Source organism: Pecten maximus, chromosome 16 (assembly GCF_902652985.1).
Source record: "Pecten maximus chromosome 16, xPecMax1.1, whole genome shotgun sequence".
NCBI classification, from domain to species: Eukaryota; Metazoa; Mollusca; class Bivalvia; order Pectinida; family Pectinidae; genus Pecten; species Pecten maximus.
The window spans coordinates 4,884,165-4,898,634 of NC_047030.1; the positions used below are offsets into that span (position 1 = coordinate 4,884,165).

The 14,470-nt window shown below is 35.1% G+C and overlaps 1 protein-coding gene across 1 annotated transcript; it reads right to left on the bottom strand.

Moving 5' to 3' along the window:
• Positions 1–973: 973 nt before the first annotated feature.
• LOC117314719 (inositol 2-dehydrogenase-like) lies at positions 974–13,918 on the bottom strand. Its single transcript, XM_033868810.1, has 8 exons — positions 13,859–13,918; positions 6,616–6,943; positions 6,110–6,180; positions 4,524–4,632; positions 3,404–3,620; positions 2,679–2,798; positions 2,068–2,233; positions 974–1,277 (listed from the first exon to the last, which is right to left on the bottom strand). Exons 2-8 carry the CDS (start codon positions 6,828–6,830, stop codon positions 1,168–1,170), a joined length of 1,008 nt encoding a protein of 335 aa, XP_033724701.1. The 5' UTR covers positions 6,831–6,943; positions 13,859–13,918; the 3' UTR covers positions 974–1,167.
• Between the last annotated feature and the right edge of the window lie 552 nt (positions 13,919–14,470).

Consider the following 14,470-nt stretch of genomic DNA (forward strand, 5'->3'; position numbering starts at 1 on the left):
GTCACTAGAAACAGGTTTTCTGATAAGAACCATAACTTTAAGTTTGTCAGGACAACTCCTCCAAAACCGAAGGGCCGATTTCAATGAAACTTCACACAAATATAGAGGACCATGTGTAGATATGCATGCCGATCTTTTTGTTTGTTTTATTTTGTTAAATTATGGTTGCTATGGCAACTGGTCACTATATTACTGTGTTATCTGTGTAAGCCTTTAATTAACAGTTCCAATTCACCATTGACCTGTGCAGATTGCGGGGGTAATAGTCAGCCATCCTGGCGACAGTTCTAGTTTATATAAGGGAATCACATTTTGACTATCATTTATGTCCTTTCTGTTGGAATTAGCAGTTTTGGAGGGCAGTTTGCTGGGATACAATTATTGGTCCCCATGGGCTGATGGGCATGGTCAAAAAGGGTCAAATTCACAGAATATTGCAAAACCCAAGTGACCGTTAAGGCCCATTGTTTCAAACTGTCCCTCATTTAGATTCATATTTAACCGGAATATTTTATTTTTGTTGATATTTCATCATTATCTTTGTATTGCATGAAATAAGTGTAATTAATGTCGATTTGTTAATAAGGCATGTCATTTATTATGAATAAGTGACGGTTGGTTTGGAGAAAGAAGGTCACAAATATTTACAAATATTATATGCGACGATCAAGGTCACGTTCTACGCCCAAGTTATTGAGAAATAAACAAACCAGCTCACACTTACGTTTTCGAGTCAGAAACAGTGGTCAATGTAAATATTTAGTTTGGGTTACTAATTAGTGTTGATGCTACGGCATGAATTGAACATAAACTTAACTCGAATTCTCTATATTTTCATTTGAAATTGTCATAAATATGCGTTAATGAATCAGTATAGAGATAGACTATCATCAAAATGTCGTTACAATAATATTGATACGACTATATGTTTGAATCCGTTTATAGAAACTGTTGAAAAATAGGAAACAACAAATTTTGGACGTGAGGTGTGCGTATTTATTCGGCTCGAGATAGCTCCATCACACTACGTAATTGATATATATAACTGCTAATTTCTGGTTGGTTGAGTAATGTTCATCTGATTGCGACATTTGGTGATTATTTCTTGAGTGAAATCACTTGTCCAGTTCGATACGATCATCTGGTTTCGCGTCAGACATTTGGTGATTATTTCTTGAGTGAAATCACTTGTCCAGTTCGATACGATTCCTTTATAGCATCAATAACTATCGCAGCCCTCTCGGAAAAGATCCGTTTCACCTCAAGTTCTGCTTTCCCTATAAAAATAAACAAATGTTAGATAATTATGGCAAATTTTACATATTGGAAAATCAATATTCCGTTAGTATACTGGTTGATGATTTTCGATTTCGGATCAGCATTATTTTTTTACACTATCTTAAGATGTAGAAATTGCCAGATTTTCGTAGTTTTTGACGCTCTGCATAAGAATATTTTGAATACTGCACAGCGATTTATAACACATTTAAATTAATGTTTAATGCTCATTAAGCGGGCATATTATAAACACTCCAACTTTGGACACTATAAAGTAATCTTAAATCGTATTAATTTCTACATTATCGTCTTTGCTTAAAGTTCTAAGCAAACGAATAATTTAAATGCATTAAACACATATCTTGTCAATGCTGTATGATAACACCCTAACGTTATTCTGTTTGTGCGATTAACAGTTAAGATACATCGCTCTAATGCCAAAACGTGATGTGTTTCATTCTTAATAGTAGCAAATTGGTTTTTTTTTTTATAAAAATTACTGTGCAGTCAAAATATAACACATATTATCTAACCATACATGCGGATACGTTGGAGAATTAATAATCTGTATATGTTACCGTCAATGTGTTTAATCGTACAAAGGATTGTTCAGCAGACATACAAGATATCATCAACTTCCCAAACAAATTTAGAGTTGATACAGTAGAGCTAAACCAAACACGTATCTATCTCATCCTTCAAGGATTCTTTAGTAATTTTAGGCTTAATGTAGTCACAACGCGACCGAAATGTCAGTCTTTGGAAGGAGAGATACAAAGGATCTCAAACCTTGGATAACATCGAGGAAATGTTCTTGTTCTGATGTGTAAGATTGGTTAAATCTTTCCGGAAATGATGCATGTATATCCTCCGCAAACCGACCATTTGGCGCATAACTCTTTACATACGAAATCGGTTTGGCATCAGTTACTTCCATTCCTTTCGAACCTGACACCTAAAAAAAGAAATTAATGCAACTGAAACTATATTTATACCTTTACTATGATCAAATTTGGTTTTGGAAGTATCTTCCCTTTATTAAACTTCAAAAGAAAATAGTTTAACAGTTAAATGCACAATTTTGGGTTGTTTGACATTGTTTCCGTTTTAAACCGTTTTGCCAAACGTTTCTTAATGAAAATTTTGTATGAATTGGAAATCAAAATATAATAATATAAAATAGTTGTTAAGCAGAATACAATAAAAACCTCACAATCTTTTTTTCAAACGATTCGATACAATCTCGCAATTTGCTTGATGTGAAAAAAACGTATTTTTTCTTCTTGAAACATAAAATTTGTATACGCGACGTCGAAATGTAGTCGAGATTAAAACTAGTTAAACAGCCATCTGTAGCTAAAGAGATTCCAACTTAGATACATTGTTACAAGGAGTCGCACCTCTAGTCTGACGTCATAGCCATATGGAGAATATTTACAAAAGTCGAGTATACCAAGCATGCCACATGGAAACCTCATCAACACGCCGACTGTGTCCACGTCTGATTTATCTGCAACTTCCTGTGTGGAAAAGAGTATTTTCTTTCGTTATAATAGGTCCATCTTTCTCCTCAAGGCATTGCTATTGTTATATTTTTAAGGGAATATAACTGTACAAATCACTATCAAAAAAGTTATCAACAAACTATGGGTTTTTTTTTAAGATACCTTAATCGATGCAAAATAATAACATTACAATATGGAAGGCCCAACAAGAATGCATTACCGTTCGGAAGCAGAATGCTGCGCGCGCGTAAGCAGAGTATTACCCTTCTTGAAACCCCGAAAATGTTATCGGTATATATGCAGTTTATCATGTCTCGTTCAGGAGAACGAAACTCATACCCCATTGATCTTTACATTTACGTCCTCGTAATGATTAAACAAAAGTCTTTTCTTTTTCAAATTAGAAGTACATTGCAATGAGAAACAGCGAGTTTCATATTCCATGCTTGTCTTATTTAACACCTACCTCATAATCCGTTTATGTTTGGGGAAGGTAACGGCGCGGGGCTCGTGACTACGTTGGCACCTCGCCGGCGTTCTCCGTGAGGCAGTGTTAACTAACATCAGTCGAATTACATTAACACACTGTTTTAAAACGCGAGAGTAAATTTCACAATCACCTTAATGTTTGTAGTTGCCTGTACTACAACTGTGTCGGGGAGAGCATCAGCGAACCAGCACAGGAGGTCAACATCGTGAATAAGGAAAGTCTGTGAAAAGGTAGGTGCCCCCATCCACAATGGAGTGTCATGGAATGTTGTTTTCACCATGTAAAGCTTCCCTAGGCCTCCCGACCGAACTTTCTCATACATGCTCCGGATGCCATGGTCAAAATGTCTATAATGAATGAAAATGAGTTACAGTGTTAGTTTGGTATTGTTAACATCCTGTCATTAGCAATTCAGTGAAGTAGTACTATAAAATTGGTATCAGTTCAGCACTATCACAAAGAGACAAACACAAACATACCTCAGTCTTCCAAAACACGCGAACACTCACCACACGCATGCATCTCGCACATATTACGCCGTCTTTAAATGACCTTAGCGGTTTTAGGACTAAACTTTTACCCATAGTTCACTTGGCCCTAACGACCTTTAAATTGTTGATTGGGCATTTAATAACGTAATATAATAAGGTTTAAAAGTAGATACATTGCGGTTCCTTTTATGCGATGTCAATTTCTCATGCCGTACTTAAATGCCCTTAGTAGTTGATAGGACGTTAAACAATAATAAACCAAACCAAGACAAAGTTAGTATTGGCCATGAAACTGACATTAGTATCATAGATGTGACATATTTCATCTCTTTCTTGGGAAATGATGTGAAGAGTCATTCCCATGCAATAAAAAGTTGTGGTCTAAGCAACTCATTACACCACGCCCTATTTTCCCAGTGCAGATGTTGTACAATGTCTCAAAATGGCCTCGGGGCATTGAGAAATTATGCATTGTACTCAACATATTACATCTGAACCTGGAAAAACAGGTTGCCGTTTAATTATAATTCCCTAAGTACATAAATTAGAGTTTTCTTATTTTCGCATGAAGATGAGCAATGATCTGTAAAAAGTTGATTAATCTCAATTTCGTATTGAATATATTGAACTTTTTCTATTACCATAAACGATATACATCTTAAGACGTCGTAAGTCGTAAGAAATTATTGAATTCTAAAAAGTCACTCATACAATATAGCACCTAATGGTCCACTCAAACGGTTTATCAGTTAACCTTACCTGTTGAATGCACAAAACAATTTAGCACCATATTTTTCGGCATCGTCGTAACATGCTTTAATATCTGCCAGCTCCTCTGAAAGCGGTTTTTCGCAGAAAACGGCTTTTCCTTTTTGGGAGAGAGAAAAACATTTTAATAGTTCATTATTCAAAGAAATATGATCCAGCAATAATTTAGAATTGAAGTCTAATTTTGTTTATAGTATCAATACATGTATATACAAATGTATGCATCACTGAATGATGCGGATCCCGCCGTTGCCACCATTGTTAAATATTTCTTTCGTATATGGTATAACGTAGTTGCTTTCTGTCCAACCAATAGCACGAGTACAAGATTACTGTATTTCAATGAAAGATTATTTTTCCTAATTGTATGATTGCCATTACTACTACTTCAAATTTGAATTCCAAGCTCTGTTTTCCTTGCTCTTAGTTGTCGGATGTATCTTTCCTTTTCTTATTGAGCTGTTAAATTGTGAATATAAATATATTTGCATGGAAATTGTTGTTGATTTCAATACAGACGACCTAAAACATAGCCCCTGCCGTGACGTTTCAGTGGAGGAATAAACCCGATTGACGTCCGCACAGTAAAACCCAAAATGTGGAGTAATTCAGAAGACTGTAGATAGGTTTGGTTTGGTTTGGTTTATTTGGTTTAACGTCCTATTACCAGCTAAGGTCATTTAAGGACGGCCTCCCGTGCGTGCGACATGTATGCGTGTGGTGAGTGCGTATATGTGCTTTGGGAAGCTGCGGTATGCTCGTGTTAAGTCACCTTGTGATAGGCCGGAACTTTAGTAGACACATACAAATGTTACAAGAGTAAACAGCCTGCAAGTTACTGTGAATCATATGATCCATTATACAAAGTCACACATACAAAATAGGGTTTGTTTGTTTTGTTTAACGTCCTATTAACAGCCAGGGTCATTTAAGGACGTGCCGGGTTTTGGAGGTGGAGGTAAGCCGGAGAAAAACCACCGGCCTACGGTCAGTACCTGGCAACTGCCCCACGTAGGTTTCGAACTCGCAACCCAGTGGTGGAGGGCTAGTGATAAAGTGTCGGTACACCTTAACCACTTGGCCACCGTGGCCCCGTAAAAAATAGGGAACAATGAAAGGTAAAAACAGCAAAAAGTTAAATGACCAAAACATCCCTCCAAATCAAATAATGCAGATAAAAGGGCATCGGAATTTGCAAAGTGTAAACAATTACAGACATGTTAACACCACCCAGCACAGGAACCTTTGTTCTAAGGTTTGTATTTAATCAAATCAATCAATTTCAAGAGTCAATTGTGTCGAACTATTTCTCCTCTTGTCAGTTTAATTGATTATCGAGGGAATGAATGATTTGGTTGCAATATTACAAACAACTGGTAATGATGTGACGGCAAAGGGAAATCAGTTTTTGACAGGAAACAATGAAAAAAGTCATCATAAAAGAATTTATAATTTGCTTCACTTCGTGTTGGATTCATGTTACCCGTTGATCAAACTATTGCATGCATGTATTGTTCAAAAGCCTGTACAAGCCCGGGTGCATATGTATGAGAGATATAATTATACTTAGAACTCACCTGCGGCAAGAGCCTTCCTAACGAGAGCCGTATGTGTATCCGTCGGTGTGCAAATGTACACCCCTTGTACTCTGCCAAAAAAGGGAAAACTATTGATAACAATTTCTGTAGCTATGTTGGTACATGATTCGGATGGATTGGATGCAACATTACAAATCTATATATCAAATATCACGTTAAAATGTCCCTCGTATGTATCACATATAATATATATGTATACGAATGTATTTACTAGAATTATCAAAATTGTATGCATGTTTGACTATAGAGCAGTTAAATATTAAAGGGGTAATCAGGAATTTGAGGATGCCACATTAAGGTCTCCACCATTGAAATAGCGACAAAGTTCCTAAAAGGTCATGATGGTCTCCTGGCTATAACTGAACATGCATTAATACTAATGAGATTGTCTTGTATTATGTCAAAGGCAGATTCTGGACGACAGATCACGATAGCTTATTACGATGACAATGGGCAGGAATACATAAATTTAATGGTACACTCACAAAGGATCGAGTAAGATATTATCAAACTTGTCATTTGAAACTATCCTGAGCTTTCCCAACAAATCACGTCCTTTCATTACAGACTCGGCTAGTGCAGTATTTTCCTCCACAACCCACAATAAATTGGCGCGTTGACTTGACAGAATGATGTCCAGGTGTACTTGTCCAATTCGTCCGAGTCCTAATAACGCTAGCCCGACTTTCGCTGACGTCATTATCGATACGTGGTATATCACTGCCCGGGTTATCACGTCACTTACTGATGCACGTCGTCAGATGTATGTGTATCGCGTGACCGTTTAGTCATCAATTGTTGTTTTCTCCTTCTCTGAAAGAAAAACAAGCATCTGACAAACGTTGGTAAACAGTTTGTTACTCTCTGTGCTAAGTCTGTTTTATAGAACTTAGGTTCCAAACGTCAGTTTCCTAATCATCATTATTGACAAGTCATAGAAGAACGAAGCAGCTATATGACGCAGTACGATTTGACTCTACCGTATCTATAACTCTTTATTTGTATTTAAGGTGCTAACATCTTGTGTCTCATCATGATCTTTTCTCCAATGCTTTGTGCAATAGTACTGATTTCGAAATTCCTATTAATTAGTTTTTCTTATTATCTTCAAATAAAATTATCACGCATTGATCCTAAAGGTCTAAAGTGCTCAACTTATATCTTGGAAGCAACAGAAGACTTATGCCAATATTAGTCGAGAGGAATGTCGAAATCTGGATTGAGATTTAGCTTACATTTCTTTCATTTCATTTCAAGCGTATTTAATATATACAATAAACAAGACGATAATGGAAATAGGAACAAGTGTCACAGATACGTATGTCAACCTATCACCATTGCTAAACAGCAACTTACAAACTTCGGTAAATTGTAACACCAATACGTGATACACACACCAGTACTCGCTAACACACACGTTTACCAAATTTGATAATTAATGGCAACAAAATTAATATAAATGTATTAAAGTTGTGAGTTGGAAGAAATACATATTATGTATTGTTCAAGTCATGTTAGTCTGCATTAGAACATCTATCTGTTCTGACCGGCTAAGAATATTATTTTATTATCAACTAAAAACAAGAGATTCGTCTCCAGAAAGTAGCAGCTCAAAATTAATATAAAAGCCTTACTATGTAGATGGTGTCTCTTTATTTGATCGTATTTTCTATATTCTAACAAAACATGTTTGTAGTTCTCAAAGTCGCCACATAAACATAACGGAGAAGGAACAATATTTTTTTCATATCAATGGTCATTTACGGAGCTACGGCCTCCCAAAACACACATACGGACTCATCACACGTATGCATATCGCACGCACGGGAGACCGTCCTTAAATGACCTTAGCTGTTGAACGGATGTTAAACAAATAAAACCAAACCAATCGTAATGGTGCATGATTTATTTGTCCCTTGTGAGTATCAATACTATAATGAATAAGTGTTTCATGAATGCGCTGCTTGTCGAGAAAATATTTTTAGATGACAGTAAAAATATCTGAGCGAATATTTTGGGGAAGACTATTCCAATGATCTAGAACAAAAGGATCGTAGGATAGTAGGGAAGTTGGTTTTTATAAAAGAGGATTTTGCACAATATCGGTGTAATGAAAGTATGGTCCTGGTGTCATACCGGTGACCTTCAGATTCAGCACTTGGGATAAGGTTGTATAGATATTCCAATGTATATTGGTAAAATAAATTATAAAACTGAATAATTTTGTCTTAGCCTACGGTCATATAAGCGGACCCAACCTGATTCTTTGAAAAGTTTCTCAAAATTCCGATTTTAATATTTCATGTGTCGTTGTAAGATTTTCTACAGCCTTATACAAAAAACGTATCATCGGCAAACAATTTTATCATGGAATTTATATCAGAAACAATGTCATTCATATATACTGAATATTAAGGACCAAGTATAGAGCATGTGGGTAGTCCGGCATTAATAGATGCACAATTAGAATAACAAATATTGAAATTGATTCTTTGTTTTTTGTCAAGAAGGTTATCTACAAACCAGGATAGCAATTTCCCACCTATACCAAGTTTTTGAAGTTTAAAAAGAAGGCCTCGATGCCAAAAACGATAGAAGGCTTTGCTAATATCACTAATGCTTTTAATACTTTGGGACTATCACGAATATATGGAGATTTATAATTCAGCCAATGCTATATATATAAAGTAACATTACTGAGATCTTATCATCGTCTCGGTCACACATTCGGTAAATAACAAACTTAATTTACATTACCACTAAACCTTCCATAGGAACACTCAAAGGACGCTTCACGTAATTGGATCAACTTATTGTTTTATATGCTGTAGAAAGGATAACATCAGAGATGAAATCGCCCTTTTCATGATCGTAAGTCTCTCTTCTTTCTAACTACTTTCTTTTTCCTAATAGCTACCTTGAGACCGCTTCCCCTTTGGCCTTAAGTTCAGCATTCGCCCTTGTGAGGAATGCTCTAAGTTTTGTCCCCTAACCGCGACATACTACTTATGCTTAGTACTCAGCATTTTGACAGTCTGACGACTAGTTCGGCCGTTGTCTGTATAAGCTAGGTGTAGTGCCCTGCTGGGTGTCTTTGAGGGTATATTTCAGTGAGGTAACACTACAAATTTAAACTCCGTGTTAGTATATTCCGCAGCCTTACAAAACACGCACACACGTCTCGCATACAGGGGAGGCTGTCCTTAAATGACCAAAGCTGTTGATAGGACGAAAAAAATTACAAAACCAAAGTCCTCGTATTTTGAGAGGCTATTTTCAAAATCATCTTAGTGATTTTCTCAATAATCGATGCTCAAAGAATGTTGTCTACGCTGAATATTAAAATGTAATAAAATGTATTGAACAGATTTGTATAATGGCCACGTGAGAAAGAACACGGATTATCTACGTCCATACTAATGGAATGGATTTTTGTAATATGGTTTGAACGATTTGTATTCATAATGGAAGGAGTGTTAAATTATTTTGTAAAAGATTGATTATTTTGGTATTTATTCATTTTTATAACTCCAGTACTACGTTACTATTTCCACAGAATATATATGGAACGGTAAGGAACTTCACAAGTGTGCAAAATTAGATAATAGCAATTTTAACGACGATAGTTGTCGTGAAGAGTAGGTCTTTGGTTACACTCGTAAACAGGATAATTGGCATAAGTAACGTACATGAATAGTCTAAAATATGACAAAAAATGAATACAACAATCATTAGAGTTATTCAAGAAAAAACTACATATTTAGGTAATTATTCATAATAATTGTTCAGATTTTTCTAAACATAATCACCAGTTGAAAGTCCACTTACTCTGACATATACAGTTTATAATTAATTTTGCCACCAATTAGTATGAGAAATAACCGACAATCTGAAAGGGAATGTAAATTTGTATTAAACATTCTTTGTTTTGTACTAATTAATTCACACCATAACTGATCTCTTACTTCTGTGAATGCATATTTTGTAAAGATATGAATATATATATAATTATACATTTTACCACACTTGTGACATAATCCCTTGTCTGGTTTTCGTAGGCTTCTGATTATAGACATTATTTTGGGTATGGTTTCTCTGCTATGAGGATTTAAATTATCATGAGCTATCATAAATCGTTAAAAATCAAGAACAATATAATCATTCTCTGTCTACTCTCCATACATTTTCTTCCTATAAATGTACGTTATATTTTACTTCCGCTTTCAATGTACTTTTTACTGGAAATATTCCATCTGATGAGTATTCATGTAATAATTTGTATGAATTGTATTTCTTTAGAACTATTATTACATCTCTTGTGAACCCATAATCAGCTCACCGGTTACGAGTATCTTTTTACCTTTAAATTGTTTACAAATACTTTCGATTTCCGATAAAGTGATAGACTGTTTTTACAAATTATGCCACCAATCACTCTTATTTTACTCTAAACAGTTTGTTTGAATTCTTTATCAAATAAACTATTGCAATCGTTTTTGAAAATATTTTCAAAATGCAGTGCCCATTTATTTACCACCTCCACTGATCCATTATTGTCTACTTAGTCTCATATTACCATGCAAAACAGTTAACTGGTCATTTCGGTATGGTTTTAAGTAACGTTTGTACTTCACCATTGGACGATTTCAATATTGCGGATACAATTTTACAATGATATTTCTCTGTGTATCCATTGCTATCAGCATCTTTAACATTAATACAAGGCAGGGTTTTTTATTCAAAGCTGCTCTGTAAGCCCTATGATCTGCTTTCGTCCAATTAAACTTCGTATAATTATCCGTACATTGCTAATTACATGTAATATTATCCGGCATATCTATGTATGTTATTACTGGGACATGCTCAGAAAGATTCAAATCGCTTTCTTCTAAAATAGCCACAGTATCTACTACATATGGTCGATAGGTGTTGATTTGCCAGTCTGGGGTAGAAAAGTACTTTTTGGTCCGATACTGTTAGCCTGTACATTTACTGATATTAGATTGCACCTGTTTCAAAACCCTTGAAAAGTATTCGTGTAAACCGTATATGGACATTCAAGAAGCTCAACGCGTTCTATGTGCAACAAAACTCGGCCCGTACTATCCTTGGGCTATCGACTTCGATCTCTTGGGCTCTGAAGGAGGATTCTTTATATAACATAGCAACTTCTCCTCTGATGCTTCATCTGTACTTAAAAGGATCTAATTCAAAAACAGGCTTAGCAATAACTCCTTACTCAAATGTGTCCACAGAGGACATATAAAAATCACATAACCAATGCAGATATACCATAAGCATTAATGTTATATTTTTGAAGGCAGTCTATAAGTTATGTCCCCGACATAATGCCTTCGATGTTCCAACATAACGAATTTAACATATTTTCAGCCATATATGTGTTCACTCAGGAAAACCTCACGCGGCTGCCATTCTCTTATTCGAATTCCCTCAGGCCAGAACGAATTGTCGCTTATTATGTCTGCGTCCTCTGCTAACACATTCAACTGTGCCGATGCCTTGTTTTTCCATAGCTTCTTAAAATACCTATTAAAGGTAACGCGCACATTTGCTTCCTCGAGGTACATAATATGTAGCTTCGCATTCCAGCTTTTGATGATATCTATCGATTTATCCCGTGAACGTAGAATTGGTTGATTATTCTCCAATGCTGCTATTCGAATCCACAGGCGCTTGCATAGAACATGTGATTTTCATTTTTTATTTTTTTTTTATATGACAGTGGTACATGTGTACAAGGTTGGCAACTCCGCCACGAGCGAAACGGCACACCACACTTCAATCGACTAAAAACATATTTATTCAAACTAAAATACTATATACTACCGTCATCTAGAAACGTTCATCTTTAACCTACCGTGTCACTCAATACGAATTGTTACTATATTATTCAAAGGGAGACAATTAATTCTTTTACAATCCAAAATACAAGAAGTTTAGGATAAATTAGACCATGCAATAAACGGTTGTTGAATTTCTTAATACATTTACCTGTTTTGAATTAGTTTGAGATATTGATGGGAAAGTTTAGTCTGATCTGTCTCCTGTTTCTATTTTTTATTTAACAGTACTTGAAATTAAGTTGTTAGTCAGAAGAAAAAGGTCTAAGCGATTACTTCTCCCCAGGAATATCTTTCTAAATTCTCGTGATGTTCCCTAAAAGTATAATTTTTTCTTGTTAACATTTAATATTGCATTGCATTGCGTTGCTCGAAATTAAGAAGGAAATATAAGTACGCTTAGTTTTTTCTCCAATGCCGCTACAGTTTGCTTATACAATCGAAATGGGATATTCAAGATTCTCTTCAGTGATACAAGAAATACTAAACTCCAGTGATTTCAGCACAGAGTCAATCATCACATATTGGCCACAAACTCGTTTATGATACGATGTTGTATTTTATCGTGTCTGTTATTATGTAACGTCAACCTATATATATATATATGTGTGTCAGATTTATATAAGTATCTTGACACTTGTTTCTTATTCCCTTTTTATATAATGTATATGTCGTAAATATATTTTCACATGGGAATTGACAAATAAAACACAGTTTAAACTAACCACAAACTCTTTTCTTTTCAAATCAAATCTAGTCATTTATCCTCTGTGTACTCTATGCAATGCTGAAATCAAACTATCAAACATTACTTATGGGAATGCTGTGAACTTCAGAACATATTAGAAAGTTTTAGAATTTTATTCGATGCTCTTGTTATTCCATTTAATTTCAATAAACAATCTTTTATTTTTGGACTACTCTCTCAAAATTTTGATAACTGTAAAGTTGACAATGAAATTCGCCTTGTTATCAAACAATATATTTACAAAATGCGATGTTTTCACCAGTCTCTAAACATCAGCAATGCTCTAAAATAATTTTATGGTTTACAAAAACTTATTGCAAATAACAAAGGAGAAGCCTCTAGGGACAAGTTTGGTAAATACTGGGGAAAATGGGGGGAAATCGCAGACTTATAAATTATCATATCTCTTCTCCAATGCAGTGTTGCTGATTTCTATCAAATTAAGCAGTTAATAGTCACTTTCCAACTCCTATCATACTATGTATAATTAAATTTTATGTATTAAATGGTCCCATCCTTCCTTGTCCATCCTCTTATATATAAAGATATCACAATGACGTTCCCTTCCTTTGCACTGTATGAACGAGATCAATTCAGGTGACTCACAGACCCTAAACTTACACCACTGTCGAGTTAAACTGCTATATATTGGTATCATTGCAGCTCGACCCTTTCTACATGCAGAGTCATGATACGGAATGGGCTGTAAAACGCACTTAAATGTCAAACAACTATGGAGCTCACCGTAACCGGTTTGGTTAGGGCGCAGCCATCTTGAGATCAAACAAAATATATCTTCGGTACACTGAAAATTAGTCCAAATACATTAATAAGCAATTTGGTCAAACATGAGACCAAAATAAGCTGATCAACTTGTTTCACCCATCGCATAAGTCACATACCGTGCTCTCCTGGGAAGTTTTCCTCACCGAATGATCCTTAACTAATGAGTGTATTAAGTACCTTGGCACAGACAATAACAAAGGTAATGTGATTATGATATACAAACTAGTTTAAGTAATTGCCATTTATAATAACTCACATGAAATATTAGTTAACCAATAGTCTTGATAAGGCTGTTCCAAGGAAGAAAACATTAGAAAACAAATAAAAACAAACCTGAGGTTGTCACCGAAGCGTTTCACCTAGAGTCGTCCAATTGTATGACGACGAATCCAGGGTGAAGATTACGGTGATAAAGAAATGTTTATACAATATTGGTACATTAACTTTACCGTAAGTAATGTTAGGTTGGCGTGTAGGTTAATCAACATTGCAAGTATTCAGATAAAATTAATAATTGCGTATCTGGAATTATTATAATCTTGATGCAATTACGTGTTTGACTATAAATGATGCCATAATGTTACAGATTCGTAAAGTTGGTGTTTTTGTACTGGTCTATACAATTTTAAAGCTAACAATTCGTATAGGTCAGTATACTGATATCTAGAGTGACAAACTGACGGCAAGATTTGTTTACCCAGGTCCCAACTAGTCGAAGTCCTATCTGTTTTCAAAAACATCCGACTGTATACAGTTGCAGTTCCCTTGAAATGTTATAATTTTACATGGATCAATTGAAAATCATACTCACATACTAGTAGTCAGAACTTAATACAAAAGTTAGTCTTAATTTACTAAGTCTTTACCACCTGATACATTTAATCATAATTCAGTTCTAAAATCTCTTTTCGATAGAAAATTATTTCCATCGTATTAATTTACCTG

Excerpts from the sequence above, each read along its gene's own strand:
- LOC117314719 (XM_033868810.1), bottom strand. The coding sequence starts at position 6,830 with ATGACGTCAGCGAAAGTCGGGCTAGCGTTATTAGGACTCGGACGAATT. Across the intron at positions 2,799-3,403 it reads AGGCAACTACAAACATTAAG|GAAGTTGCAGATAAATCAGA; the intron begins GTGATTGTGAAA and ends TTTTCCACACAG. Across the intron at positions 2,234-2,678 it reads GCTATGACGTCAGACTAGAG|GTGTCAGGTTCGAAAGGAAT; the intron begins GTGCGACTCCTT and ends TTCTTTTTTTAG.